The following is a 26,501-nucleotide window of genomic DNA, read 5'->3' on the forward strand; positions in this document are numbered from 1 at the left end:
GGAAGATAATGTGCTGAAAGGGAGGGCACGTTCAGAGAGAGACCATCTTCTAGGTTCCTTCTGGCATCTTACTCAGATTCCCTAGTGTTTACAGAGACCTTTATAGTCTCTTCATAATCCTATTTTGCATCCCACTGTATCAGATTCATATCCTGAAAACTCCCATTTTCTAATATGGATCCCTTGCTTTAAACATTTTTACAACAGCCACCATTTACTGAGTGCCCACTTTTAGGGACCCTTCACAAACACTCTTCAAGTTCTGTACCAACCACCCAGACTGAGAGTTGAGTAAATGGAGTCTCAAGGCAACCCTAGGCTATTTAACTGTAAATACCAGTTTACTTTTCACTTGACTGATTTTTCTCAAATTCTGGCACCGGTGGCAGTATGTCAGGCATTACTCCAAACCACACAGTAAATAAGATATGCCTTGCAGGAGCACTAATGTTTACTCAAGATTGTTGTGGGAGATCTATTACTTTATTTCCTTCCATCCATTCAGTTATTTTGTATTCAGTGGGCATTAGCAATCCAGAAAAACGTTCTGCAGGAAATAGGACCCAGACATCCAGTATTTTTTAAAGCTCCTCAGGTGACCCACGAAGGGCAGCAAGGTTGAGAACCTCTGCTTGTATACAATCTGGCCCAGATAGAGAATAAAGCATCTTGAGCTTTAGGCTCCATAATCAAATTAAGATTTTGAAGCTGCGTTTCTACACCCCTGGCCCATTGCTCTAATGCACCACCCCCTTTTTAAAAATTAATTAATTTTTGGCTGCGTTGGGTCTTTGTTGGTGCGCACGGGCTTCCTCTAGTTGCGGCGAGCAGGGGCGACTCTTCGTTGCGGTGCGCGGGCTTCTCATTGCGGTGGCTTCTCTTGCTGCGGAGCACGGGCTCTAGGCGCGTGGGCTTCAGTAGTTGTGGCATGTGGGCTCTAGAGCACAGGTTCAGTAGTTGTGGCGCACCGGCTTAGTAGCTCCGCGGCATGCGGGATCTTCCCAGAGCAGGGTTTGAACCTGTGTCCCCTGCATCGGCAGGTGAACCACTGTGCCACCAGAAAAGCCCTACTGCACCCTTTTGTTAGCTCTAAGTTGAGGAAGGAAGTCAAGGGGCAGGATTCCACTCTCACATCTCTACCTAGGCTTTTTAGTCCCAAGTTGAACACTCATGGTTCTGCTATACCTGAAATAAAGCCATTACCACACTGAGTTATCTTTCAAATCTTAGCAAAAGCTTTTTCTCGTTGGACTACCTGCAGGTACTTTGGCATGCTGTACTCTAGGCTCCCATTACTTTCATATTAGACTGCAATTCTTTACTAGGCTGTCTTTACCACAGGTGGTGAGCCCCAAATTAAAGCATCTTCGGGTTTGAGGCTAATTGGTGTTTAGTAAACACTGGATTTTCTATTATAAACAGTATTAAACTATTTATGCAGAAGATACAGCAGGGCTTACTTAAACCATAAAATCTTGAATGTCTTAAAGCTCATAGCTGGTGGCAGGACAAGTCAGGTGCTTGAATGCAAAGGTGGATACATTCCAAGTAACTACCGAGGGGCTTCCCTGGTGGCGCAGTGGTTGAGAATCCGCCTGCCGATGCAGGAGACACGGGTTCGTGCCCTGGTCCGGGAAGATCCCACGTGCCGCGGAGCAACTAAGCCCGTGAGCCATGGCCGCTGAGCCTGCGCGTCCGGAGCCTGTGCTCCGCAACGGGAGAGGCCACAGCAGTGAGAGGCCCGCATACCGCAAAAAAAAAAAAAACCAAGTAACTACCGAAAGCCCTGGCTAAAGTAGGCGTCTCAGATGGACCCAGAAAATCTCCAGGACATTGCTCATGGGCTACAATTGTTTAGGGCCCCAAGAACCCATAGGCATGTTGTAATTTGTATGTACTTAGCAGTTACAGGGCTGTATCTATGCCCCAAAGATTTCTCAGCACCAGCCAATTTACTGGGCTCATTTTAATCTTAATACATTCTAATATACATTGTAAAGATTTATTTTTTACTCTAAGACCTCTTGAAAAGTTCACTTACTATTTGTATGGATAATTATTCAAGATAAGGCAAAAAAGATGAAGCAATGTTTTCTTGGGAGTGCCACCAACTGAATACCAATACTCCAAAAATTTACAGCGTATAACACAACTTTTATTAGAAAAGTTATACATAACATAGCATCAACTATTTTCAATAACAATATTAAACCTGAAAAGCAACAAAAACCAGACTAACAAAATGTGTAACAAGAAACTAATGACCTTTCTATAATCAAACATTCAATTATCTACACTGTCTTTATACAAAAAGGGAGAAACACCATGGTTTACAGGCACATCATATGGAAAATAAAGCGGCAACAGCAATTTTATACAATTACCATTCTCAAGAATCATCAAAACAGTAATTACGAGTTCACAAATTTAAAACATCTCACATAATTTAAAATTATTGGGTATACACTGAAGTCTGAGTGATTTTTGTTTTCCACAAAAGTGCCAACACTTAAAAGCTAGAACTTTCAGTGTGTAATTTTGCCCTAAAATGTTAAGACATGTATTGATAATCATAACAGTCACATAATTTCTGGTGCTATCTGATCTGTTAATATTAAAGCCTTTATTCGGATGTGTTTTTCTTCACTTAAATTATAGGAAACCGGATACTGGATTTCTGTCGCAAAGCTATTAGAGTTCCAAACACAGGAGTGTGCAGCACTGGAAAAAATGATCAGGTACTAAAACATAATAAATATCAGAGAAGCCATTAGTTTTTACAGCACTGTCTGCTTAAAGGTTAAAAGTCAACCAGTTGTACGATTTCCCATCAGTCTGTCCTTTCAGTTGGCATAGCAATTTCTATTTTCATGATCTGAATACTCAAATATATCCAAAACTTTGATTTATAGCTCCTGGAAAGTTATAAATGCTTTTTATATTCATTCTACTCTAAAAAGTCTATTTCTGCTCATTTTAGAGCCTCACTAAAACAACAGATTTCAGGATAGTAAGATTCATTAAAAAGTTTCAAATGGAATGATTTACAAAATAGGGCACTTTAAACCAAGCCCTATTTTTTTGTAGCTGAAAGGGATTAGTTACAGTACAATTTCACACAACCCCATGATCAAGTGTGGAATTATACTTTAAGAGGACAATCTCTGCTTTGGGCACCATCCCTAAAGCACAATGGTTACGAAGACTGCCAGGTGCTGATGGGAAAAAAGACGATTCACACTATAGTTATTTTCCTGAAAAGTTCTCCTTCACGATGCGGTAATGGAGAACTAAGATAAAACCCCCGACTCTCCACTGCCACTCAACATTAGCATATGCACCACTATTGCACAAAGCTGTTCTGGACTGTTAAAAGAAACCTGGGGTACTTGTTTTCTCCATCAGAACACAAACACCATACAAGCAGTTTCCCTTAAAGATGAAATTGACAAATTTAAAATACCGGAAAACATGAAGAAAGAGGCAGAGACTTTGTACACACAAAAATCTAAATTTTCTTGAAGGGTTCTGTGTGCCCTACACATGGGGGCAATTTGTACACACTAGTGAAATGAACACTAGCTATAATGCTTCTAGCTGCTCAAATAATGTGGAACCTTGGTCCAGGTGTTGCAATGATATCACTGTATGGTTCTTCCTGTGTCAGCTCAATAGCTTGCTGCTTTTTAAGAACCAAGAAGCTGTAGAACTTTGCTGCAGCTTGCTTTCTGTTCGTGTTTCGACACAACTCAAGCAAACTGATAGATTCAGCTCCAGTTTTAGCAAGAGCTCGCTGAAATAAAAGGAAGAATTAAATGAAAATAATCTACACAAGAAGGTAGTAATTTTAAAAGGACACTACTTTTGGATACTGAAAAAGTATACTGTATATTTTGTTGGGGGCCAGGAGTAGGTTTTTGAACAGCACGAGTGTTTCTCACACTAAAAAAGGCAAGGGGACAAAGTTAACATTTGTTGGGACAACCTAATATAGACAACTCATTTTTTCTAATTAATTCATCTATCAATTTCAACAAATTGATAAAATAGTAAAATCTAGCACTTACAGTTCTGAAAACTGTCAACTTTCCTTTGAATTTATTTTAGGAGACCTGGTGGGCACCTTGCCTTGGTATTTCATAGACACTCAAGATATCTCCCCTGTATCTGACACATTAAGGCCCAAGGATAAATGACACTGTACAATGATGTGACAAATTTAATGATTCCACCCATTAAATCTGCTCAACCAAAAGTAAGAAAATGTACACCCACAAAGGAGTTCTGCTTTGCAGGGTAGCCACGGGCAAGTGTTCACCTGGATGCTTTCCAGGCTTAATTAACTCTGAGCCCAACAGCTTATGTGTTAAAATAGTTTAAGGTGTGCAGTTTTGGAAAAAGTTTCACAAAAGGTAGACTTTCTGGTTATTATTATTATTATTTTTTTTAAGGAAACACTGCCAAAAGCCTTTGGTGACATTTTTTCTCGAAGACTTTACAGGCATACCTGAAGACCATGAAGCATCTGCTGAGTCCTCTTGTTCCATCTTCTTTCCTCTTGATCCTGATCACCCCCTGAGGCATCTTCATCCTGAGTGAAAATGACCCCCCCGCACAAAAACACAAAACTGGCGAAACTGCTACAAAATGAAGCATTTCCGTATCTCCTGAAAGCTCTAAATTGTGTGTATTTTGACTAATGGAGAAATCACTTAGCATCTAGTTCGACATCCTTCTTAGATTACAAAAGAAAATCCTCTGTACCTGCAAGCATTTAGCTGAATATATGACTCTGTACTGGTCTCTAAGTGTGTGATCTACACTGTCTGGTCCATGGACTATTGCTGGTTGGCGAGCTCTGCGTTACTGGCCCTTGCTAAGGTAAGAAACTGAAGCAAGGAAATAAACCAACTATGTCACCAAGCATACTGTTTATTTTAACTGAATGTATACTTATGTGTTTTTTAGGTAGCATGATTTTCTGGACGATGGTATTCCAGAAAATTCCTAATATCACTGTGGACCACTACCAAAGAGCCTGCAGACTAGCAAAGATGAGTAAGTAATACTGTTCCGTACAGTGTTTTAAATATATATATATTATAAATTATAGCCCATTTCTTTTAACTGGAGGGGCCTGGCTGCCAGTCACCTGCCACCTACAAGACCGTCTTCAGTTGGCATGGAGCAACCGCTGAGACGCTTCCAGGCTATGCTGCAACTATCACCACATCCAAAGAACCAGGAGTTAATAACAACTTAACATATATTAGAAAGTATAATTTTAAATGCTAATTGAACACTAAGGCTGAGATACTCTAGCACACAGGCTGGAAGAGCTCTAGGGGCTACATTCTGACTTTAAAACAGTGTAAGGCTCATGTTAAGCACTAACTGGTTATGAAATCTATGCTGGCATAAGTTACAAACACGACCAGAGATGGTAATGAAAATATTACATATTTGACAGAACATCAAATAGAAGAATACGTATCAACCTTAAAGATCCAGGAAAAGAGGGAAAGAAAAAACTTGAACAGCCAAAGCATGCCCCAGGAAAATGAAAACCCATTAGGAAAAGCCATTCCCAAAGTAAAAATAAAAATCAATTTTAGCAAAGTCACAAACCAATAATCAGTGAAAGGGCAAGTCCCATGTCCTTGAAAAGGCCCCAAGGGACCAAATGAGAGAGAACACAGCACATCTGAAGTTCTTAATGATGGTCTAGATCACTAAGAATGTGGCTAAGTTTTGCTTATATTCAAACATTTTTCATCACTCTGATGCTCAACCACAATGAACTCGGCTCCAAGATGAAAAAGAGTTTCGCTAAACCTATAATGGGAATTTATTCATCAGATCTTTTTTTTTTTTTTACAACGTTTCCTTACCTCCTCCTCTTCATCATCTTCTTTCTCCTTCTCTTTCTCCTTTTCTTTTTCTGGTAAAAGTTCTAACTCTGGAATTAATTGACAAATATTTGGAGGCTCTTCTGGGGGCAGCTCTACAGGAGGTATTTCCATCTGCTCTACCTGCTGAGGCTTAAAGCAATAAAGATAAGGCAATTTAAGATGCACATTTTAAGGGTAGCTTCTCTTAACTATGCAAACATGTAGTTGCTGCAGTTTTCAAAATGGAAAGAAATACTTTATCTTCACACCTCCTCATAACTTGTTCTTTTACTGTAAAGCCACAACATTACAGTACTTTACAAAGGAAATTAATCCATTCATTATCTTATTATCCTAGAACAAAAGTGTTTTGTTTAAGTCTATGTGAGGAATTTGCAAACAAGAAAAAAAACCCTCACCACTTTCTGTATTAGCATTTTAGGACTAAACAGAACCCACTGACTCCTGGGCAATTCAAAAAGGCTCTAACATTAATTAGCCTGGTACTGTTGACCACTGCTATATAAGGCTACTGCAACTCAGCTTGAGCTCTAAATAAGAGCCTTTGTGCTCTTCCAGCAGCAAATATTAGGAAGGAGGAGACTATTTTTCTGGGTCCATTTCTAGAATTTCTTTCTTCTCTGACTTAATACTAACACATGAGAACATTAAAAGAGTGACAAGGGAACAATTACCCAGAGGGTGGTACTAAAGGAACCCACTAATTACTTGTTCCCATTCCTGAACTCAAAAACGCTTTTTACAACTCCTTACCATCAGAGGGCATAGAGAACTAGTTGTTAAAATTGGCAAAGAATGTTCTTTTGCCAATGTTTTGATGATGGAGGCTGAACCAAGAGCCTAAGGCACCAAAAAGCCTCCCTTTGCCCAGAATTAATTTATTCTATAGACTTAAGCTTGGGAAGCCTGAAACCAGACCACCTCTTTCCTTTATACTCAGGATAGGACACTAACTGAACTGAATGGTAGCCGGTCTAAATGAAGTAGCAAGACGTTGCCTTTACCTTTTTTCAGCAACTGGATGAGTATATTCTGATTTCTTAATGAGAGCCTAAAACTGCTTAGTATTAAAGATATACAGGAATATTTATAAAGAATAAACCAGATCCTAGAAGAGAATAGAGAGTCTAGGAATAAACCTATGCATATATGGTCAACTAATTTAGCACAAAGCAGCATAAAATGAGGAAAGGACAATCTCTTCAATAAATCCTGTTGGGAAAACTGGACAGACACATGCAAAAGACTATAATGGATTAAAGACTTGAATCTAAGACCTGAAACCATAGTGATAAGCTCACTGGCCCTGATGACTTTTTGGATTTGACACCAAAAGCAAAAATAAACAAGTAGGACTTCATCAAACTAATATATCTGCAAATCACTTGTACGAGATTAATATCCAAAACATATAAAGAACGCAACACAATTCAAGAGCAAAACAAACCGATTAAAATGGGCAGAGGATCTGAACATTTTCCCAAAGACAGCAATACTGATGGCCGACAGGGGCATGTAAAAACCACAATAAAGCATCAGCCCCAAAACAGGTAAGTGTTGGCAAGGAAGAGGAGAAAAGGGGAACCCTCTTGCACTGTTGGTGGGAATGTATGTTGCTGCAGCCACTGTTTATCCAAAGGAAATAAAATTACTATCTGGAAAAGATATCTGCACTTCCATGTTCACTGCAGCATTATTTATAATAGCTAAGCTATGAAACAACCTAAGTATCCATCAACACATAAATGGATAAAGAAAATATGATATGATATACACACACAATGAACTATTATTCACCATAAGGAAATCCTGCCTTTTGTGACAACATGGATGGACCTGGAGTACATTATGCTAAGTGAGATAAATCAGAGAAAGCCGAATCCTGTATGATAGATCTATCACTTACATGTGGAACCTTAAGCAGCTTAAAATTAAAAAGCTCACACTCAGCAGAGAGTAGAATGGTGGTTACTGGGGGAAATGAGTTAGGTGTTGGTCAAAGTCAGTTTTGGGGATCTAATATTACAATTAACAATACAGCTGGTCCCTCAGTATCTGCAGGGGATTGGTTTCAGGATCCCCTCTGAATACTAAAATTTACAGATGCTCAAGTCTCTTACATAAAACAATGTACTGCAGCCAGCCCTCAGTATACATCCATGGATAAGGAGGTTCAACTATATACTCTGTACTTGAAAGGTGCTAAGAGTAGATCTTAAAATTTCTCGTGACAAGCAAAAAATCTAATTCTGTGAGGTGATGGATGTTAACTAAACTTATCATGGTAATCATTTCACAATATATATGTCTATCAAATCATTATATATATTGTACACCCGAAACTAATACAATTTATATATGTCAATTGTATCTCAATAAAACCGGAGGAAAAAATGTTCCATCTTGCTGACAAATTCATTAGCAGGAAGTTTGTTTCATTTTACTCACAACGTACTTAACAGGTTCCACAGGCTGCTCCACTTATTCTCTCTACAACGGTCAGACTCAACATGGGCTAATGTTTGAGAAGAACGAACCAGACCCAAGTTCAGAGTCAAGGATTCCACATTAGCCAAGGATGCTCACTTTAGGCCACTGTGAAGCAAGACTCTATCCGAGAGTCAGAAAAATCAAAAACTCCTAAGAACACCTCCCACTTACAGCACATTGTGTTTTGATCCTCGGCTGTCATTCTTTCTGGACCCATTCCTAACTATTTTCTGCCCAAACCAAGATACTTCAAAAGGTCTCCTTAAATAACACTTGCTATTACTAGGGATCTAAAACACTGCCCACACACCCACACCCCAAACATCTTGGAGGGCTGTGCTTACAGGGATCATGGGTTCTGGGTCCATCTGTCCCACTTTTCGCTTAACTCCCTGAGGTGGTGGTGGAGGCATGGCTGACTCATCCAGGTTTGTTCTGCTGGCCTCCATTGACTCTTGGAGGCGGCTTGGCTCCTCCAAAATGGGCTCATCTGCAATCGATCATATGAAGAGGGGATTACGGTCATACAGTCCTCAACAACATTTTAGAACCATTTAATACTAATATGCTAAGACTTTCCCTAATGAAGGCTGAATAAAATGTTACCTCTACAAAGGTTACTAAATTTATAATACATTTAAAGGTGGGAAGAGGTTTTTAAAAGGACATGTCCCATCTCCAATCCAAGGCAGGACAATCCTTTAGCAGCCTATCACTCAGCCAAGTCCTAAACCATAGACCTTTCTGAAAACAGAAAACTTCCCATCTAACAAAGGAATCAGAGAATACAAGGCATGTATTTCCCTGTCCAAAAATTTGAGAATACGTCTTTGTTCCTGATCTCTTTTACTTCGGCAATATATAGGTAAATTCTAAGCCAAATGCTCATTTAGATTTTATCAGGGACTACGCCACTGGAACAGACCGATAACGTCACGCTGCTGATGTCGCTGCTGCTGGTCCTCTCTGGGAACCTCCGGATTTTCGAATTCTTTGAGGAATTCATCCAAATTATCAGCCTCTCCTCCTTTCCTCCTTTTTCTAAGATCTTCTGGTACTAGTGGTGTAAGACAGCGTGTAAACAGCTATTAAAAAAAATATATCAGTTATAAAATCTCTACTATAAATCACATGAACCGAAAAGCTACCAATGGCATTACTATTTTCCATAAGTATGTTTTAACAATCAGTAATATAATTTAGCATGATTTCTACTTAATGTTATATCATGTTCATGCTTCATTCTACTTTATAATTTGAAATCCTCTATGTAAAAATTATTTTCACTGCAGCAATTTTGGAAAAGCTGAGAATGAAATTTTTAACCATTGTCTCATAACTTGGAGATAACACTAAAGTTCTAAATTTACCTGCAGTTTATTTTCATATTCATACACTGAATCTAACTGAAATCATACCCAACGGCTTTGCATACTGCCTTTTTCACTTAATATTGTACAGTAACTTCATTAACTATCATTTCTAGTATTTTTAATGATTGAATATTCCACTGAGTGGAAGTAAATATATATGTGCATGTATATATATGCCACACTTGAATGATTCAATATTTTAACTTTCTTTTAAAAAATTTAACTAAATAATAACTAATGAACATCTTTATGTGGCCTTTTCCATATTTTGAATTACCTCCTTAAGAAAAATTCCTAACAATGAGACCACTGAGTCAAAAAAAAAAAACCACTTAAAGACCATCTTCCAAATGATTCTACGATTGTGCTTCCAATATACAGTTTTACCAAAGCCTTGCTGCTTTAAACACTTTATAGTAAAAATCAATTGGTTCTATGATGCCTCAGAACTTTGCTTTAGAATACTCTGGAACCTAAGGTGAGCAGAAAAGGCCTGTAAGTGAAAAAAGATTCTCATAAAGCCAGATTCCTGTACTGTGGGAAAAGTAGAACCACCCCTTGTTTTAGCCAGAAAGCAACATCTAAAGATTGCAGACTGGAACCACAGTACACACTAAGGCAACAGAACTGGTAATGTATCATAGCAAGTTGAGGAGAGAGAACTATTATTAAAAACATCAGTAGCTTTTTAGAATAGTGAAGATTAATTCTACATCTTTTAGAAATGCAGGCGTCACTTATCATGATCTTTCAGATAAGGTTTATGTTCAGTATACTGTGGTTTAACGGAAGAAAAAAAAAGAGAAGATGCTATATCACTGAAAAATACCTGATCAAACAAAATTTTTTTTTTTTTTTTTTTTTTTGTGGTACGCAGGCCTCTCACTGTTGTGACCTCTCCCTCCCGTTGCGGAGCACAGGCTCCGGACGCGCAGGCTCAGCGGCCATGGCTCACGGGCCCAGCCACTCCGCGGAATGTGGGATCTTCCCAGACTGGGGCACGAACCTCTGTCCCCTGCATCGGCAGGCGGACTCTCAACCACTGCGCCACCGGGGAAGTCCTTAAAGTTTATTTTTAAAAATGATCGAAATCAATATGAAATTTTAAATTCTGCAAACTCTATTACCTTCAGTAGTCTGTTATTCCACAAAGGCTGAGCAGGTAAAGAGAAAAGTTTTTCTACTCCCCCGGTCTCTTTCCACATCATCAATTTCTTGGTGGGTGGTGCCAGATCCAAAGTAGTAACAATATCAGAGTAATCACTAAGCTGGGCTCTAATTGTCTTGCTATCCAACTCTTTGACACTGTCAACAATTAGCTTCCTCTTCCTCTTGGCTTTTGTTTCTTTGACTGGCATGATAAAAGAAGATAAGGTCATTTTTTCTGAGGCCAGCATGAAACATACAACTACCAGATTTGGTCTCATTATATTCTTGCTTTTCTAAACACTTAGAAGAGAAGTTATGCTTTCATGAGGGCAGAATCTGTTTTAAGTGATGTTTCCCATGTACCATATAGAGGCTAGTGTACAATAGGTCTTCAATAAAAATCTGCTGAATGAATGAATATTGACTTTTAGCACAAAATGAGCAAAATGATGGCAAGAGCCAATTCATTTTTGCCCATGTAGCTTTATATTGTAAACACATCACACTTGATTCAGAATTGGGCTCAAGTCCTAGGTTCTGCCACTTATTAAGTGAGTGACCATTAAGAAAAGTTAACTTCCTTTTGCTAACCTCTTCATTTTCTCATTTAAAATATGGCCAACCACTTACAGGGGATTGTAAAATATTTAGTATGATGTCTGACATAGATTGAGGACTCCATAAATGGTTGCAACGACTATGATTTTTATTGGAAAAGTTACAATTCATGTATGGCAGCTGCAGAAGCAGCTTGATGAAGTGAAACAAGCCCAAACCCAGTCAGATGAACCCGGAACTCCATCCTATACATTTTGTATCCTCATTTCTAATCCTTACTAAACTCTTACAAAGAGGTAACATTATCTCAATTTCTTAAGATACAGAAAAGCTCATGGTATTAAATTCCTCAAGATTTCATTGTCAATACATGTTATATACCCCATAGGTTTTTATAGATAAAATATTCACGTGGTTCAAAATTCAAGATTCAAAAAGATGTTACACAGTGACAGCCTCTGTCCAGGCCCTATCCTCTAGCTACTGAGTTCCCTTCCTTGAAATTAAAAAGTTCAAGTTTTGGTAACAGCTGGCTAAGCTCAATTATCCTATTTTAAACACTGCAGTATATATGTCCCTCTTACCTTGTTTACAGATCTCTGTAATATCTGTCAATAATATAATATATAATTTACTTAATTACCCATGTTCCCCTACTATTTAAGTTCCACGAGGATAAAGACTTGTTCATTTTTATATTTTTAGTTCCTAAATATAGCTACACAGTAAGTACTCTTTTTAAACCAGAAGCCCAAATCAGAATTTTTGGTGATCAGATTCTACGTAGGAAACCCAAAAAGTTAATCTTGTTTTACTTAGAAGTCATAAAGTATCTTGAACTATACTGTAAATGACTTAAAGTATTCTACCCCATTGTACCCATACACCATCTAGAAATTTTAAAGTTTCACATCCAAATTACGTAACTGCCTCTTTTACTCAGAAGCAGCACCCTCAACTAAATACACTTTGCTGTGTTTCTTAATAAGCAGTATAAGAAAAATACTGATTTTAGAACCTTTGATATTTCCAGTTAAAAATAAAAGTATTTTTAGATTTTCCCAGGTTGTAGCCCAAACCATACAGAATCTAGAATTTTGGAAGATAACAGATTAGTCAATCTTGTACTTTACTGAAAAACGCCTTGCAATGCTTTGTTACACATGTGACCTGTTGGCATTTTTGTAAACCCCAAAGACTAAGATATTTATTAGCAGAAAGCTTGTTCCACACTTTTATCTCACAGCAACTTGTAAAGATATTCTGTGAGATACTCGAATTATAAGTGAATTGAAGTTTCTATAATAGATGACTAACAAAGAAGAAAAGAAGTTTAGTTATATTTAAAATGAGCAGCAGATTAGTGTACATGAGCCAGAACCAGAAAAAGTTCCAAGTCAAAAAGTTTGTTTGCTCACCAGTGATATCAATAGGTTCCAAAGCAAATGCTTCTTCCTCATTTGGAACAAGTGTTGTTTGATCAGTCATAGTTGGCATCGGTTCAACAGGATCCACTGAATCAGGACTATCAGGCCCACCCACTATAAAAGCAGAAATTTGGTCACAAAAGGCTTGGGTATTTAATATATATCCATCAAATGAAGGGAAAAAAAATCCCTTTGAGTCACTGAAAGAAAGCCACTGGTTCCAAAGAAAAAACACTTTTCTAGTTATAAGGAGGTCTCTCCAGTTGACCTATTGCCCAAAAAAGGGGGAGGAGCACAGGGTTAAAGAGAATCAATCCTAAGCACTGTTTTTAAGGAGATTTACAGTTCATTAAAAGCGGGAACGTTTAGTTTTTGGTCTTCTACAGTAAATATCTTTCTGGATGCCATACCTCATGCCCAGGATCACTGAACATGAAACGCTTACTTGATACGTTGTCATCCTCATCCATATCATCATGTGCAGGCTGCTCTGGCAATATCACCCCCGCGTCAGACAGGGCAGGCGGATCGTCGAAGATACCGCCGTCATTGTTACTAATAAGTTTGTCATCTGAAATAGGGAATGTAATTTAGTTACAATTTAAAAAAGAAATGCTAAAAGAACAATAGCCAATCACTGGAAAAATAATGTTAAATGGATTAAATTTAGAAATTTTAATCTGTATTCAATATGCATCTGTTCTCTTCTCTTTTATACAGAAGTATAAAACACTTAACATATGAAAAAAATCTCTTCTTAATTTTAAAACATATATTTACTTAAACACAACTTCGAAGAATTAGTAAAGCTTAAAACTCCAAGACAAGCAGTTTTAAACAAAATTGGTATTGTTAAAACATTTTTAGGCTACAGGTTTACAGAAAACTTTTACTGAACTGGTGACAATTCACACATATATACCTAGAGAGATGCTCAAGACTAAGAATTAGCAACTGCTCTAAAACCCCACAACTAAATAAAGAAATTATGTTAGAATAATCACCTTGTTGTGACTTACCTAATATACCACCATCATTTCCTTCTCCAAAGTTGTCATCCTTATACTGGTCTTCATATTCTAAATGGTTAATTTTCTCATTCAGATTGCTGGTGCTCTGTTCAGGCTCTAATAGGAGGTTAGAGGCACCAGTGCTCACTAACATGTCATCGTCCTCGAAAGCACTACCTTCTCTCATTATTTCACGATCATCCATTCCAAAGTCACCTAAACAAATTTTAGTTGGTCATTAGTTGAAAAAAGTTAGAAACATCACTGAATCAAAAGAAAATGGCTAATGATTTATTTTAATTATAATGTCACATTTGCTTACTGAAGTCTTATCTTTGAATATTAAAACATCTAGTTTAAACTTTAAATCTTTAGCATCTATTATATTCCATAAACTGATTCTGGGGCATAATGAGAAAATTCAAATATAAGATCCAAATTTAGGTTACCCTAAATATATTAAGTAACATAATTTTAACATTATAGCTAGTGGCTAATGATTTGTTTCTCTATTACCAAAATCATTTTCTTGTAGAATATTGATGTTTCCAACTTCTTCTCTCATGGTTATCTCTTCCACTCTACTCTGGTTCAGGCTGAACTGCTGGGCCACATCGATGTCACTTTAAAAGAATTTCAAATACATTGTAGTCTCAAGTCTCATTGTAATGTATTTATAAGGGAAAACACATCTCAATTCTTTATATAAGCAAGAAAAAAAACCATACATACAACCTATGGAGCCTAAATATTTAATATTAAATAAATACAATCCAAGAATCTAAATGATGTGGAAGTTAATTTGTATTTAAATTTTAAAACTGTTAATGACCAGCGAGCAAACTATAATATGCTGAAACCACTACATAAGGCAACATGGTATACAGAGCAAAAACTTAGAGATGCATGGGCTAGATAGGCATGGGTTTTCATCAGGGCCCTGCAACTTACAGGCTATGTGAACACTGAAGTTAACTGGCTTTTCGGAGACTGTTTAGTACAAATGTGGAATACCATCGACCAAATTCAGAATGTAAATACTTCCAAACAAATCACCAGGTTTGTTCAGCAAATAAATGGCAAGGACAAACATACAAAAAACATGTAGCTCTGTTACAGGTTCTTAAGAGAGACTTATGAGACATATCAACCAAATGCAGTCTGGAAACTCTGTATACACTGTAGCTGAAACAAAGCAGGGCAGGGGGAGCCCATGCATCAACTGGGGACACTTGACTGCTGATTATATATTATATTAAGGAATTATTGTAATATTTAAAAAACTGTGATATTGTTATGGCTTTGTTTTAAAAATTCCTTCCTCTAAAGAGACACATTCCGAGGTATTTACAAATGAAATAAAATATTTGTTATTTGCTTTAAAATAATCTGTTGTTAGAAGGTCAACTGGGGAAACACAGCTGAAACCTTGAGCAACGTGCGATTTAGGGGCACCTACCCACCCCTCCCCATGAAGTCAAAAATCCACATATAACTTTAGTCAGCCCTCTGTAACTGTGGTTCTGTATCCACTAATTTAACCAACCTCAGATTGTGTAGTACTGTAGCATGTATTTAGTGAAAAAAAAATCTGCACATAAGTAGACCCTCCCAGATGAAACCTGTGTTAAGGGTCAATTGTACACATGAAATAAAACTGGCCAATATACTGATAATGAAAGAAGCTGGATGATCAGTACCTGGGGTTCATAATATTTACTAATCTCTCTACTGTTTAGCTATGTTAAAAAATTCCAACATAAAAATTTTTTAAAAATAAAATAGAAGTATAAAAGGAGGAAAAAGTAAAGCAGCCAAATAGTGCCTAGCACTAATTAACACAATAAATTCAAAATAAATCATAAATTTACTCCTATAATTATAAGTCAAAGATCATTTTTCTAAAAAGCAGACAAATTTGTCAAAAAATAAATGGGGGTTGGTGTAGGTTCCTTGGATAACTGTGCTACTCAGTCACTTGGAAAGTGACAGTCACATTCCCTGTCAAGGTAATCATAGCTGAATTCTGAAGACTTGAGAAGAGGGAAACAACATACCACAGTATTCTGCTGTAATGGCCATCTCTGTACAACTTTCTCTTCTTAAATGTTGTGTGACAATGACCCTTTCTTGCTCTTTATAGAAAGTTATCTCATATGTTTATTAAAAAAAAAAGAAAAGAACAAAAATTGTGGCTGAGTATAGCTTGGCCAAGATGATAAACTGGTAGATGACTTTAGTATATACCTCTGAAAAAAATCATGAAGCAACAGTTCAAGTTTACTGATATCATTATGTAAAGCAAACAGCTAGACTGCTGTTCAGTTTACACAACTGCCTAAGCAATCAGAATTCTCTTAGCTGTGTTAAAGCTGGCATCTTCTACATGATCTTACAGAAGAAACACTTCTAGGTTATGTGTTTCATATACTACCCTAAATGAAAGTACGTGAGTTCTAGCTACATGTTAACGCAATGTCAAAACATCCCAAGAAAACTATGCATTTGTAAGCCAAAAATGTTTTTTGTACACCAAGTCAAAAAAATTAATAAATAAAAAAGAAGAAGAAGAAGAGACAGAGAGAAAGAGAGAGACATACTCTAAGTCAGGCAGTGGCTGATCAAAATCATGAAATTCTTCAGGTAAAGTAATAGCATTGTAAGCAGCTTCTCGATTCTCCTCAGGCAGGTCAACAACACCTGGAAAAGAAACGGTAAGCTTGAAGACCTGGCTACACCAAAGATTATGAAGGGGTCAGGGAAGGTAAAAAGTCAGTATAGGGAGGGAGGGAGACACAAAAGGGAAGAGATATGGGGACATATGTATATGTATAACTAATTCACTTTGTTATAAAGCAGAAACTAACACACCACTGGTAAAGCAATTATACTCCAATAAAGATGTTAAAAAAAAAAAAAGGTCAGTATAATTTCCTAAGGTTATATTCCAGAAGGGTTGATAATATTTGCAAAGTACCACTGAAGCTCAAGTACTTTTGTTTTTTTAATAATCATTAGCCACACTACTTGTGTTACAAGAGATCAAAGCACTAATTATGCATTAAACTGAGAAGTCTTTAAAAGGACGTATCAACAAATAAGTATTAATAACAGTTTTCTAAATAAGCATGAAATTTATGAGGAAAAGGAACGACTGCAAAACAATACCCCCAATGGTAAGAGGAACTGGTTATTTTAGGAAAGTGGGATTAAATTATTTCCATTTTCTTTACATTTTCCCCTATATTTTTCACGTGGTCTATAATAAAAATGCATTGCTTTAAAAGATAAAAACAAAACATGTTATTTAAGCAAAATACACTTAGTAGCCATATATAAGAAATCATCGGCCTCCGCCTCAAGTGTCATGGCCCCCGCCTAAATATTTTACTTTTAACCAAGTCTTAGATCTCAAAGATTTCACTATTTATATATTAAAATAAATGGAAGTATAAGAATACAACAACAGTAGAAATTACGGTATAAGGCATCTCTCCTACACATTGAGATTATTTTAATCAGAATAAAATTTCGTCAATGCTTTAAAAAATTATACAATAGTAATTATGTATACAGATGCAAGTTTGGTTGCTAGAGTCCAATTTTAGAATCAACCATTACCTAAAACAAAACAACAACGAAGAACTATAGAGAACATTTAATAAAGTCTCAACAACTTAAGCTAAAAGTGAATTTGATTTTAAGACTAGACTAAAATCATTCAGGAAAAAATTAAAATTCTAAGATTTTCTTTCCTGAGCTTTATTTTTAAAAATCATAGAACAATTAGTATTCCACACTTCAACCTCTGATGACTGCTGAAAAAGGGGTTAAAAGAAAAAGGCAGCTCCAAAGGAATAACAAGAAAGGTGTAACTGTCATAATTCCACATGTAGAACAAAAATAAAATCGGTTTTCTCCCTTGAAACACTACCTCTCTAAGCTCTGCCCCGTTTTTAAAGGGTTCCCTGTACTGCAATTAAAACAAAACAAACTACGCTCAACTAGCATATTTGCTTAGCAGTTTTTAAACTAAACAGGATTAACTCCAAAGTTAAAAACAAAACAAAAAAGTCAACAATACCTGGCCGAAAAGCCATCTTTATCTTAATGAACGCTTCATTACAATCTGCCAGGAGATATTTGGCTTTTCTGTGATAGATTCGAACTACTCCCAGTAAGAGATGTCCTGACGTTCGGAGTGCCATCTTCACCTGTGAATTAACATTACTCTAATTTATAAAGTTAATTTTCTGGATTTAGAGACTACTTCAAAGCTTGTATGTTGTGCAATTCATAGGCAATTTGTACCTCTCCATACTTTTAACCAGTTATTTGAAGTTACCTCACAATCATGTATATTTTATTTCTCACTGCCTTTACCTTTACATTTCCTGAGTATACCCAAAGAAGAGACTGGCAGAAATTCATGAATTAATATAGATGTGAAGGTAGCTATGAAGCAAGTAGTAAGGCAATCCACGAATTGTTGTCATTAGCACATTAAGAAGTATGTGGCACTTTTGGTCGCCAATCTAGAGTCATTGCTCGTGGCTGGCTAACTGAATTGTAATTTTATTTGGGAAGTGAATGCCCCGAGTCTTGAAGGACGACTGTCTCATTCTTCTCTGCTGGTGCCTGTTTTTGAGTGGGCATGTAACCCAGTTCAGCCAATGCAAAGTGTCAAGTAGGTCAGAGAATTTCTGAGAAAGATTTTCCCAATTAAAACAAAACAAAACAACGAACACCCCTCTCTTCCTTCCCCCCCTTCCTGCACCATGAGTAGGTGGGGCTTCTAGCTGCCTGCAATACCCCCGTAACTGCGAGGCCGTATACATGAGGACAAGAAACCAACAAACTAAGAAAGGTGAGTCCTTGGATGATGTCTTCGAATGGCTGAGCCAATTCTAGATCTTCCTATTTCTAAACTTCTAGTTAAATAAGACTTAATTTCCTTATTGTTTAAGCCACTTTTCACTGAGTTTTTATTACCCGATTGGAAAGCATACTGACAAAGGATAATGGCATCCATCTTTCTTCACAAGAAAATACATTACTCAGCCTGTATTTTATCAAGGTAGATCTTGATCAGTGTTTATGGGGGATCCAACACGTGGGATGAGACAGAGTAGTTGGGAAAAGAATGAGAGAAGTAAATACCCAATTTAAATAGAATGATTCAAAATTCCTCTGGTAATAATAAGATTTTTTTTTTTTTAAAGAACAAGAAAACATGAGCTCAACTTTACCAGATTGTTTTCCAGATCACACCATAAAAACATCAAATTTTTAAGTAGCAAAGAAAGCTGTTAAATATTTGCCTGAAGTTTAAATCGTGCTTAGTACACTATGTTACTTATAACTTACAAATACAATGTGTTGTCTTCTTTAACATGGATGCTCTCTACAGCAGTCTAGAATCTTATTTACAGTAACTCTCAGGCTCTATATTTACGGTAACATAACAGCATAAATTATGAAGTTTAGTGTTATAAATTCTTAAGTATCTAAAACTGTAATAAATTTATAACTAAATCTAGGACTTATCTGATGATAAATTCCTGATATGAAAAATAATACCCAATTAAACTACTGCTCCTAATGGAAAATGAGAATCTCCCTTTATGGTGTAGTCTTAGGAAATTTAAAATTACTACTGACTGCACCTTCACCTCAGAAAAAAGGAGGGGAAAAAAACCCCAATCTTGGCATGCCATTATCTTGTCCTGAATTAGCAACTTTTAAAAAGTGGTCTTTAAACAAAAACATGGCGATACAGAGAAGAGAGTAGTGGTCACCTTAGGAGACGGGGATGGGAGAAAGGCAAATGGCTCAAGGGCATCGACTGTATGGTAACGGATGGAAACTAAAATTCTGGTGGCGAGCACAGTGTGGGGTATACAGAAGTAAATATAGAACCTATATAATGTTATAACTCAACAAAGTAAATTCCTTAAAAATGCAGATAATAAAGTAGTCACCTCATTAAATAAAAAGGTGGTGTTTGGGCAAAGTCTTTCTTTCTGGATTAGTTTGGTTCAGAGTTTAGTCCAGGAATCGGTAAAATGAGGTGTGGCATTTTTGCTGTTGAGCTAGCTCATGTTAAGAATGGAGGTATAATCAAGAACACAGGCTATGCATCCAAGGAAAACTCTGCAGGGATTAAGAGGGGCTGTTCCAACCAGAGAGGGAGAGGGGAAGGGGGGAGAGAACGCATGCAGCTGCAAGGAGCAATTTGTCTGACACTTGTTCTAAACGACTAAACCAACATTTCACCACACGAACTGCACAACAAGAGCAGACGTTAGAAATTTTCAGGTCAGTTCACCCTGTGGAGATATCTGTTGTGATATATTCTATCACAATAAAACAAAATCAATCAATCAAATAAAAACACACTTAGAAATGGTGTTTAAAGTCGTAGTGCCCCTAATGGGGTACACAGTACTCTGCACATATTATGAAAAACTTTGTTATCCTTTTAAGCCAGATCACCCTCAATACTTGCTTATGGATGTTACAAGATTAGCCACACATATCAATTTCAAGAAAAGAGTTCAATTTCTCCTTTCTCCATTCACTTAACTCAGTAAGCATACCTATAAAAAGAAAATAACACCTCAAACAATTCGACCAGCAGTGCACACTGGTGCAATTTCCCCACAGAGCGAATCGTTAATGCACATCAGAAATCTTAAGATAAGTATATCACCTGCTCCAATAATTATATTCCTAAACATCAACATTAAGGAAAGACACAGAACAAAAGATTTTACAAGTAACAGTTACTAAATGGCTGTTTTTAAAAAAGAGGAGAACAAAAACTTGTAATCCTACCACCTAGAGAAACCTTTAATAATATTTTAATATGCTTTCTAGGCTTTTATATATGCATAAACACAATTTTTCTTTTTGTGTGCATGTGTACACAAAAAACTGTATTATACTGTTTTGTAATGAGCCTGCATCCAGGAGAAGCTATGTTCATAGCATTATCATTTTTTTTTTGCGGTATGCGGGCCTCTCACTGTTGTGGCCTCTCCCGTTGCGGAGCACAGGCTCTGGTCGCGCAGGCTCAGTGGCCATGGCTCACGGGCCCAGCCGCTCCGCGGCATGTGGGATCTTCCCAGACTGGGGCACAAACCCGCGTCCCCTGCATCAGCAGGCAGACTCTCAACCACTGAGCCACCAGGGAAGCCCCCTTACTTTTTTTTTTTGCGGTTCGCTGGCCTCTCACTGCTGTGGCCCCTCCCTCCCGTTGCGGAGCACAGGCTCCGGACGCGCAGGCCCAGCGGCCATGGCTCACGGGCCCAGCTGCTCCGCGGCATGTGGGATCTTCCTGGACTGGGGCACGAACCCGTGGTCCCCTGCATCGGCAGGCGGATTTTCAACCACTGCGCCACCAGGGAAGCCCTACCATAATTTTTAATGGTTGCATTATACAGACCAGAGGAATTAAATTCAAAAAATTTTGAAAAAATATGGATTATTTCGCTCCCTCCCAAAAGAAGCTGGTAAAATAAATCATACACAATCAAAATGATAAATTTCAGGTCGATACTCCTTTATATGAAGTCCTAGGGGCCAAATGTGTTTTGGAATTCAGAGCTTTTTGAATATTATAAAGGTAATGCAGTGCACATGCCGTTTATTAAAACATTCCCAAGAGTGTCTGCAGCAGCTCCCCATAACCATACACATTAGTATTTCTACAGTGAATTTATGAAAACACAAATGACCTCACTTCAATTTTGGTCAAGCTGTGTTTCTAGTTTTTTTTGTGTATTTAAGTTCTGTGGTTAAGAGACTATATGACAATGTACAATGCAACCATTAAAAATGATGGCAGAGTTATGAACAGAGCTTTTCCTGAATGCAGTCCTGTTAGAAAACTTACAATGCAGTTTTTTTATACATACATTAAAAAGGAGAAAAATTATATGTATATCACATGCACCCAATAAAAGTCTAGAAGACATACCAAAATACTAAAGGTGTCTCTAGGTGGGAGAACTACAGGTCACTTATTCTCCCGTTTGTAAAGTTTTCTAATTAGTATTGTCTTAGAAATAACATAATAAAAACATCTTTAACACCAATAAATCCTACACTGTAACTCTAAAACCAGTTGAATTTCCATATACAGATAGAAATTTTATAATTTACTCTAATTCCAAATACAAACTTTCACTTCTCTCCTGTAAAACATTTGTTTGCCCAGATAACTTTTCTGAACAAGTCTCTGCTACGTCCCAGCTTTATTGCTGGAACCCCTCGCTCTTTCAGCGGTAAAGAACTACTCTTATTTAACACGCTACACCAGCACTGTCCAAACTGTTAATTCTAGAGTAGCTCCCAATGCTGATCCAGGGAGCTGCAAGCTGGAATGCTTTCAAAATAGGAAAACTGATACATGTATGTGAGTATGCATACGCATAAATACAAAGCCCAGGAAAGGACCTTTAAAACACAGATGTGATATGTATGTGTGTGTGTGAATACATAACAGTTATATTCAAGGATTATACCTTTATTTTGAGATTAGCCCTTCATACGTTTTTAAAGTCAACCTGTCTGTTCCTCAATGAAATGCTCATGATGTTAGTAGCTATAATTGTGTCTGTTTGTTTGAATGGTCTTTCCTTGGCAACACAACAAACACATATTAAGTCATACTATTTGTGAAATCCAAGGGTGGAAACCACTGCTTCAGAAGTTTCAGAGGATATCAATAAAATCTCCTCTAGAAACAGAGTAGTAAGCAAGGCAGATAAGGTAAGGACATTCATGAGGCTTCCATTCTAGGGGAACACAGTAATTAAATATTTAGGGAAAGCGCATGGCCAAGTACAAAAGTTTTACGATGGGAAAAAGTTCTGGTATCTTCAAGACGCGGCAAGGAGGCCTGCGAAGCTGAGGTGGAGCAAGTGTTCCGGACACTATTTGCTACATGGAAAAAGTCTCAATAGTTAGATCTGGCCCCTGCAACATTTTCTAATTACTGGGTCCTTATTTTGAAAAGTTTGTAAATTCCTCAATCAGGAATATCTATACACATATTTAATATAAAAACATCTACAAAGTTAAATATAAAATATTTGGGTACTGCCCGACCACGTTTACCTGCCATTAAAAGAGGCAAATGAAGATATCTGTGTACTCAACAGAATTTTTAAAGAGAAGAGAGTATCAAATTGAAACTTTGGCTAATCTATGGATTTTCTTTACATGCAATATACATCAGTGCCTACCTAAGAAGCTGTTTTTATAGAATTCTATTTCACACATCAATGAACAATCAACAAAGTGAATAAAAATATCAACATCAAACATACCTTCGGTGAGATGATACTCTCCACACTGCTCTCTAAATTACACTCAAACACGTGGGCTTTGGTTAGCTTCTTATCCCAGTGGGCCGCTAGCCAAATTTTGGCCAGGGGCCCTCTTTTACTGAGGACAAAATGTGCGTAGAACATTGTTCTGGTTGACTATGAAACAGGAGGAAACCTGAAGGGGACAAAAAGTTAATGCAAACACCACATGAGAACTGAATTATTTATCAAGACATACAAGAAATCTGAGAATAAAAGTCTCCTATTCTTCTAAATATGAAAACTATGAAAGGCTTGAGTGAAGTATAGTATGCATATAAAAAACAATCTATTGTTTAATTTTGAGAGGGTAAGAAAAGATCCCCCCAAACACTAAGCTGAAAGGGGACAAGTCAAGTCACTTCCATGCCCTATTGTCATCGTAAAATAAAAGTGCCAGTTTGTTTTTTTTTCCTTTAAGTAAAAACGGTCTTCAGAAAACTCTCATTCTTTTTGAAGTTCCATCAAGTGTTAATTCCATTCCTATCCTGATTACTAACTATAAAAATAAGTCTGCTTCTGGCCAAAAGCCAGAAAATATATTCTTCATGACAAGAATGTCCAAGAAGAAAAACACTCAGGCACAGATATTAATCAATGAGGAAATTTCCATGTTTAGAACCCCATTAAAAACTGAGACTCTTAGCCAAATGCATTATATAATAATTGCTACTTCATGACAAGCATTTCATATTTCACCAAGCAGATAAGTAAGTGGGTTGGCCCCATTTTACAGGTAAGTAGTTTAGAAAAGCTGAGCCTTAAAAAGATGAAACACTGTATAATTTTCTCAACTCAGGAATCTGAAAAGCACTTGATTACTAAATTAAGGACAATGATACAGTATACAATTTATCTCATGACTGAAATAGTCTTAGTAGAAACACAAGTATGTTATTCTTTTATGTTCCTTTTAGTAAGCTAATGTATTAATACCTAAGAAAAAAAAAGGCAGCCTGAAAAACTCCAGCTTGGAGAGCACGTGAACTGTGTAAAAAGATAATTTCCCTTATATCATGTATTCTCCCTTTTCCACAGAAAACTTTAGAAAATCTATTTTGCCAACTGAATTTTTTCTAAAATGTCCATAACACTAGAAAAAGGTAAGTCATGCTTTTACAGAAAGAAACTCAAGCACACCCAAAACACATGAAAACTAATTAAAATTTAAAAACTTAAAAACTTATGTCACACCTATCCCTTGCTCCCTACCATTTCTAAGTCCTGGCAACCACCGCTCTGTTCTTTACTCAAATTTTATCACTTTGAGAATGTTATATAAATGGAATCATACAGTATGTGACTTTTTGGGACAGCTTCTTGGATTCAGCATCATGCTACAAATTCATCCAGGTGTTTGATGCATGTCTTAACAGTATGTTCCCTTTCATTGCTGAGTAGCATTCCATGGGGGCAGTTATAGTACCACAATTTGCTTAGCCATTTACCTACTGAAGGACATTGGGTTGTTTCCAGTTTTTCACTATTTCAAATAAAGCTGCTGTAAATATTAGTGTATACAGACTTTTGGTGAATGTTAATTTTTCATTTTTCCAAGACAAATGTTCTGCAGTGTTATTGGACAGCATGATGTGTTCCTTTTGCTTTTAAAGAAACTTTAACACTGCTCCTATCAAAACTCTAATGAGGTTTTTTAATAGCTGACAAGATTTTTCTAAAACTCGTAAGGGAAGGCAAAAGACCTAGAAGAGCTAAAAGTATTTTGAAAAAGAAAAATAAAGTGGGAAGAATCAGCCTACCCAATTTTAAGACTTACTATATTGCTACAACAGTCAATACTGTGTGAAGAGAAAGACACACAGATCAATGGAACAGAGTAGAGAACCCAGAAATAGATCCACACAATTAAGTCCAACTGATTTTTCACAAAGATGCAGAAGCAATTCAAAGGAGGAAGGTAGTCGTTTAGTATTTGACAAATGGCGCTTGAGCGATTAGACATCACCCATTGGCAAAAAAAAAAAAAAAGACCTCAACCCAAACCTCACACATTATATAAAAATTAAGTCAAAATAAATCACAGACTTAAATGTAAAACTATAACATTTTAAGGAGAAAATCACAAGGGAATACCTTTGGTAAGAATTTTTAGACATTGTAGCAAAAACATGTCCTGTAAAGGAAAAGAACCTAACATGAAGGAACCCATCGAGGATGCAAAGACAAGACAGAAGATGGGAAAAAATATTTGCCAACCACATATCTGAAAAGGACCTGGATCCAGAATATATAAAAGAACTCTCAAAATTAAAGAGTTAAAGAAAAATCCAACTAGAAATGGGCAAAAAAAAAAAGGACATTTTAAGGAAGAGAATATACCAATGGCAAATTAAAAACAAGAAAGATGCTCAGCACCACTAGTCATTAGGAAAATGCAAATTAGGATCCAATAAGATATCACTGCACACCTCTTATACGAACTAAAATAAAAAATAATGGCAACAGGAAGCAAATGCTGGTGGCGATACAGACACGCTGCATTTCTCACACACGGCTATTGGGAATGCAAAATTTCTTTTGAATTAACTTAAGAAAAAAGATCCAGAGTAAGTTAACTCGAATTTTCATGTTTTTACAAAGTGACTGTAAATTTTAAACAAGAAGTTTGCTTATTGTACTTTCAATTAAAAACTATGCTCATTCTTTCCAACAAGGTACAGAAAATACATACATATTAGTTAATGTACCCCAGGCAAGAGATTTTATGCCTGTCAAAAATGTTTGGGAGGGTGCAAGAGTAATTCAGTCAGGTTTGCCTCATCTCTGGTTTCCATCACTTAATGGAATTTTCAATCTCTGAACCAGACGCTTCCAGGGGATCATTAATTCACACTAGGAAAATTTTCTCTAAAGAAAAAAATAAAATAGACTTCATCAACTGCCTAATGATGTGAACTTTTTCTCTCAAATGTGGAGTTAAGAAAAGAACTAAGGAATACTAAACCAGGAAGAATTTGGACCAAATGCTCTAAGGTAAAAGCATTAAATAACAACACCTCAAGTGCACCTTCTATTCCACTTAGCAGATCAAAATTTGCTTCCCATAATCAAAGAGAGCCTCCTATGTTGCAGTGCTTCTACTTCAAGCCTTAAAGTTTGTTAGCATAAAAATTAAGCTGCCTCTACAGCATTATAAATATACTCTACAGGATTTTGTAGAAATCCAATATAGCTGTGTGTTCTCAGA

At 36.9% G+C, this 26,501-nt stretch overlaps 1 protein-coding gene across 5 annotated transcripts in view; it reads right to left on the reverse strand.

The window, feature by feature from the left end:
* Positions 1–2,133: 2,133 nt before the first annotated feature.
* RAD21 (RAD21 cohesin complex component) overlaps positions 2,134–26,501 on the reverse strand; it is an 84,750-nt gene continuing 60,382 nt past the window's right edge. For all 5 annotated transcript variants that reach the window (XM_067017425.1, XM_067017426.1, XM_059043588.2 and 2 more), the window contains 13 exons: positions 23,255–23,429; positions 18,004–18,133; positions 16,520–16,619; positions 14,436–14,542; positions 13,929–14,135; positions 13,355–13,480; positions 12,901–13,023; positions 10,903–11,126; positions 9,328–9,487; positions 8,747–8,892; positions 5,892–6,041; positions 4,508–4,591; positions 2,134–3,793 (listed from right to left, as the gene is read on the reverse strand). In XM_067017425.1, coding sequence (XP_066873526.1) covers positions 3,602–3,793; positions 4,508–4,591; positions 5,892–6,041; positions 8,747–8,892; positions 9,328–9,487; positions 10,903–11,126; positions 12,901–13,023; positions 13,355–13,480; positions 13,929–14,135; positions 14,436–14,542; positions 16,520–16,619; positions 18,004–18,133; positions 23,255–23,398 — 1,893 coding nt within the window. In that variant the 5' untranslated portion in view covers positions 23,399–23,429 and the 3' untranslated portion in view covers positions 2,134–3,601. The remainder of the gene's footprint in view (positions 3,794–4,507; positions 4,592–5,891; positions 6,042–8,746; positions 8,893–9,327; positions 9,488–10,902; positions 11,127–12,900; positions 13,024–13,354; positions 13,481–13,928; positions 14,136–14,435; positions 14,543–16,519; positions 16,620–18,003; positions 18,134–23,254; positions 23,430–26,501) is intronic.

This window comes from Kogia breviceps, chromosome 17 (assembly GCF_026419965.1).
Source record: "Kogia breviceps isolate mKogBre1 chromosome 17, mKogBre1 haplotype 1, whole genome shotgun sequence".
NCBI classification, from domain to species: domain Eukaryota; kingdom Metazoa; phylum Chordata; class Mammalia; order Artiodactyla; family Physeteridae; genus Kogia; species Kogia breviceps.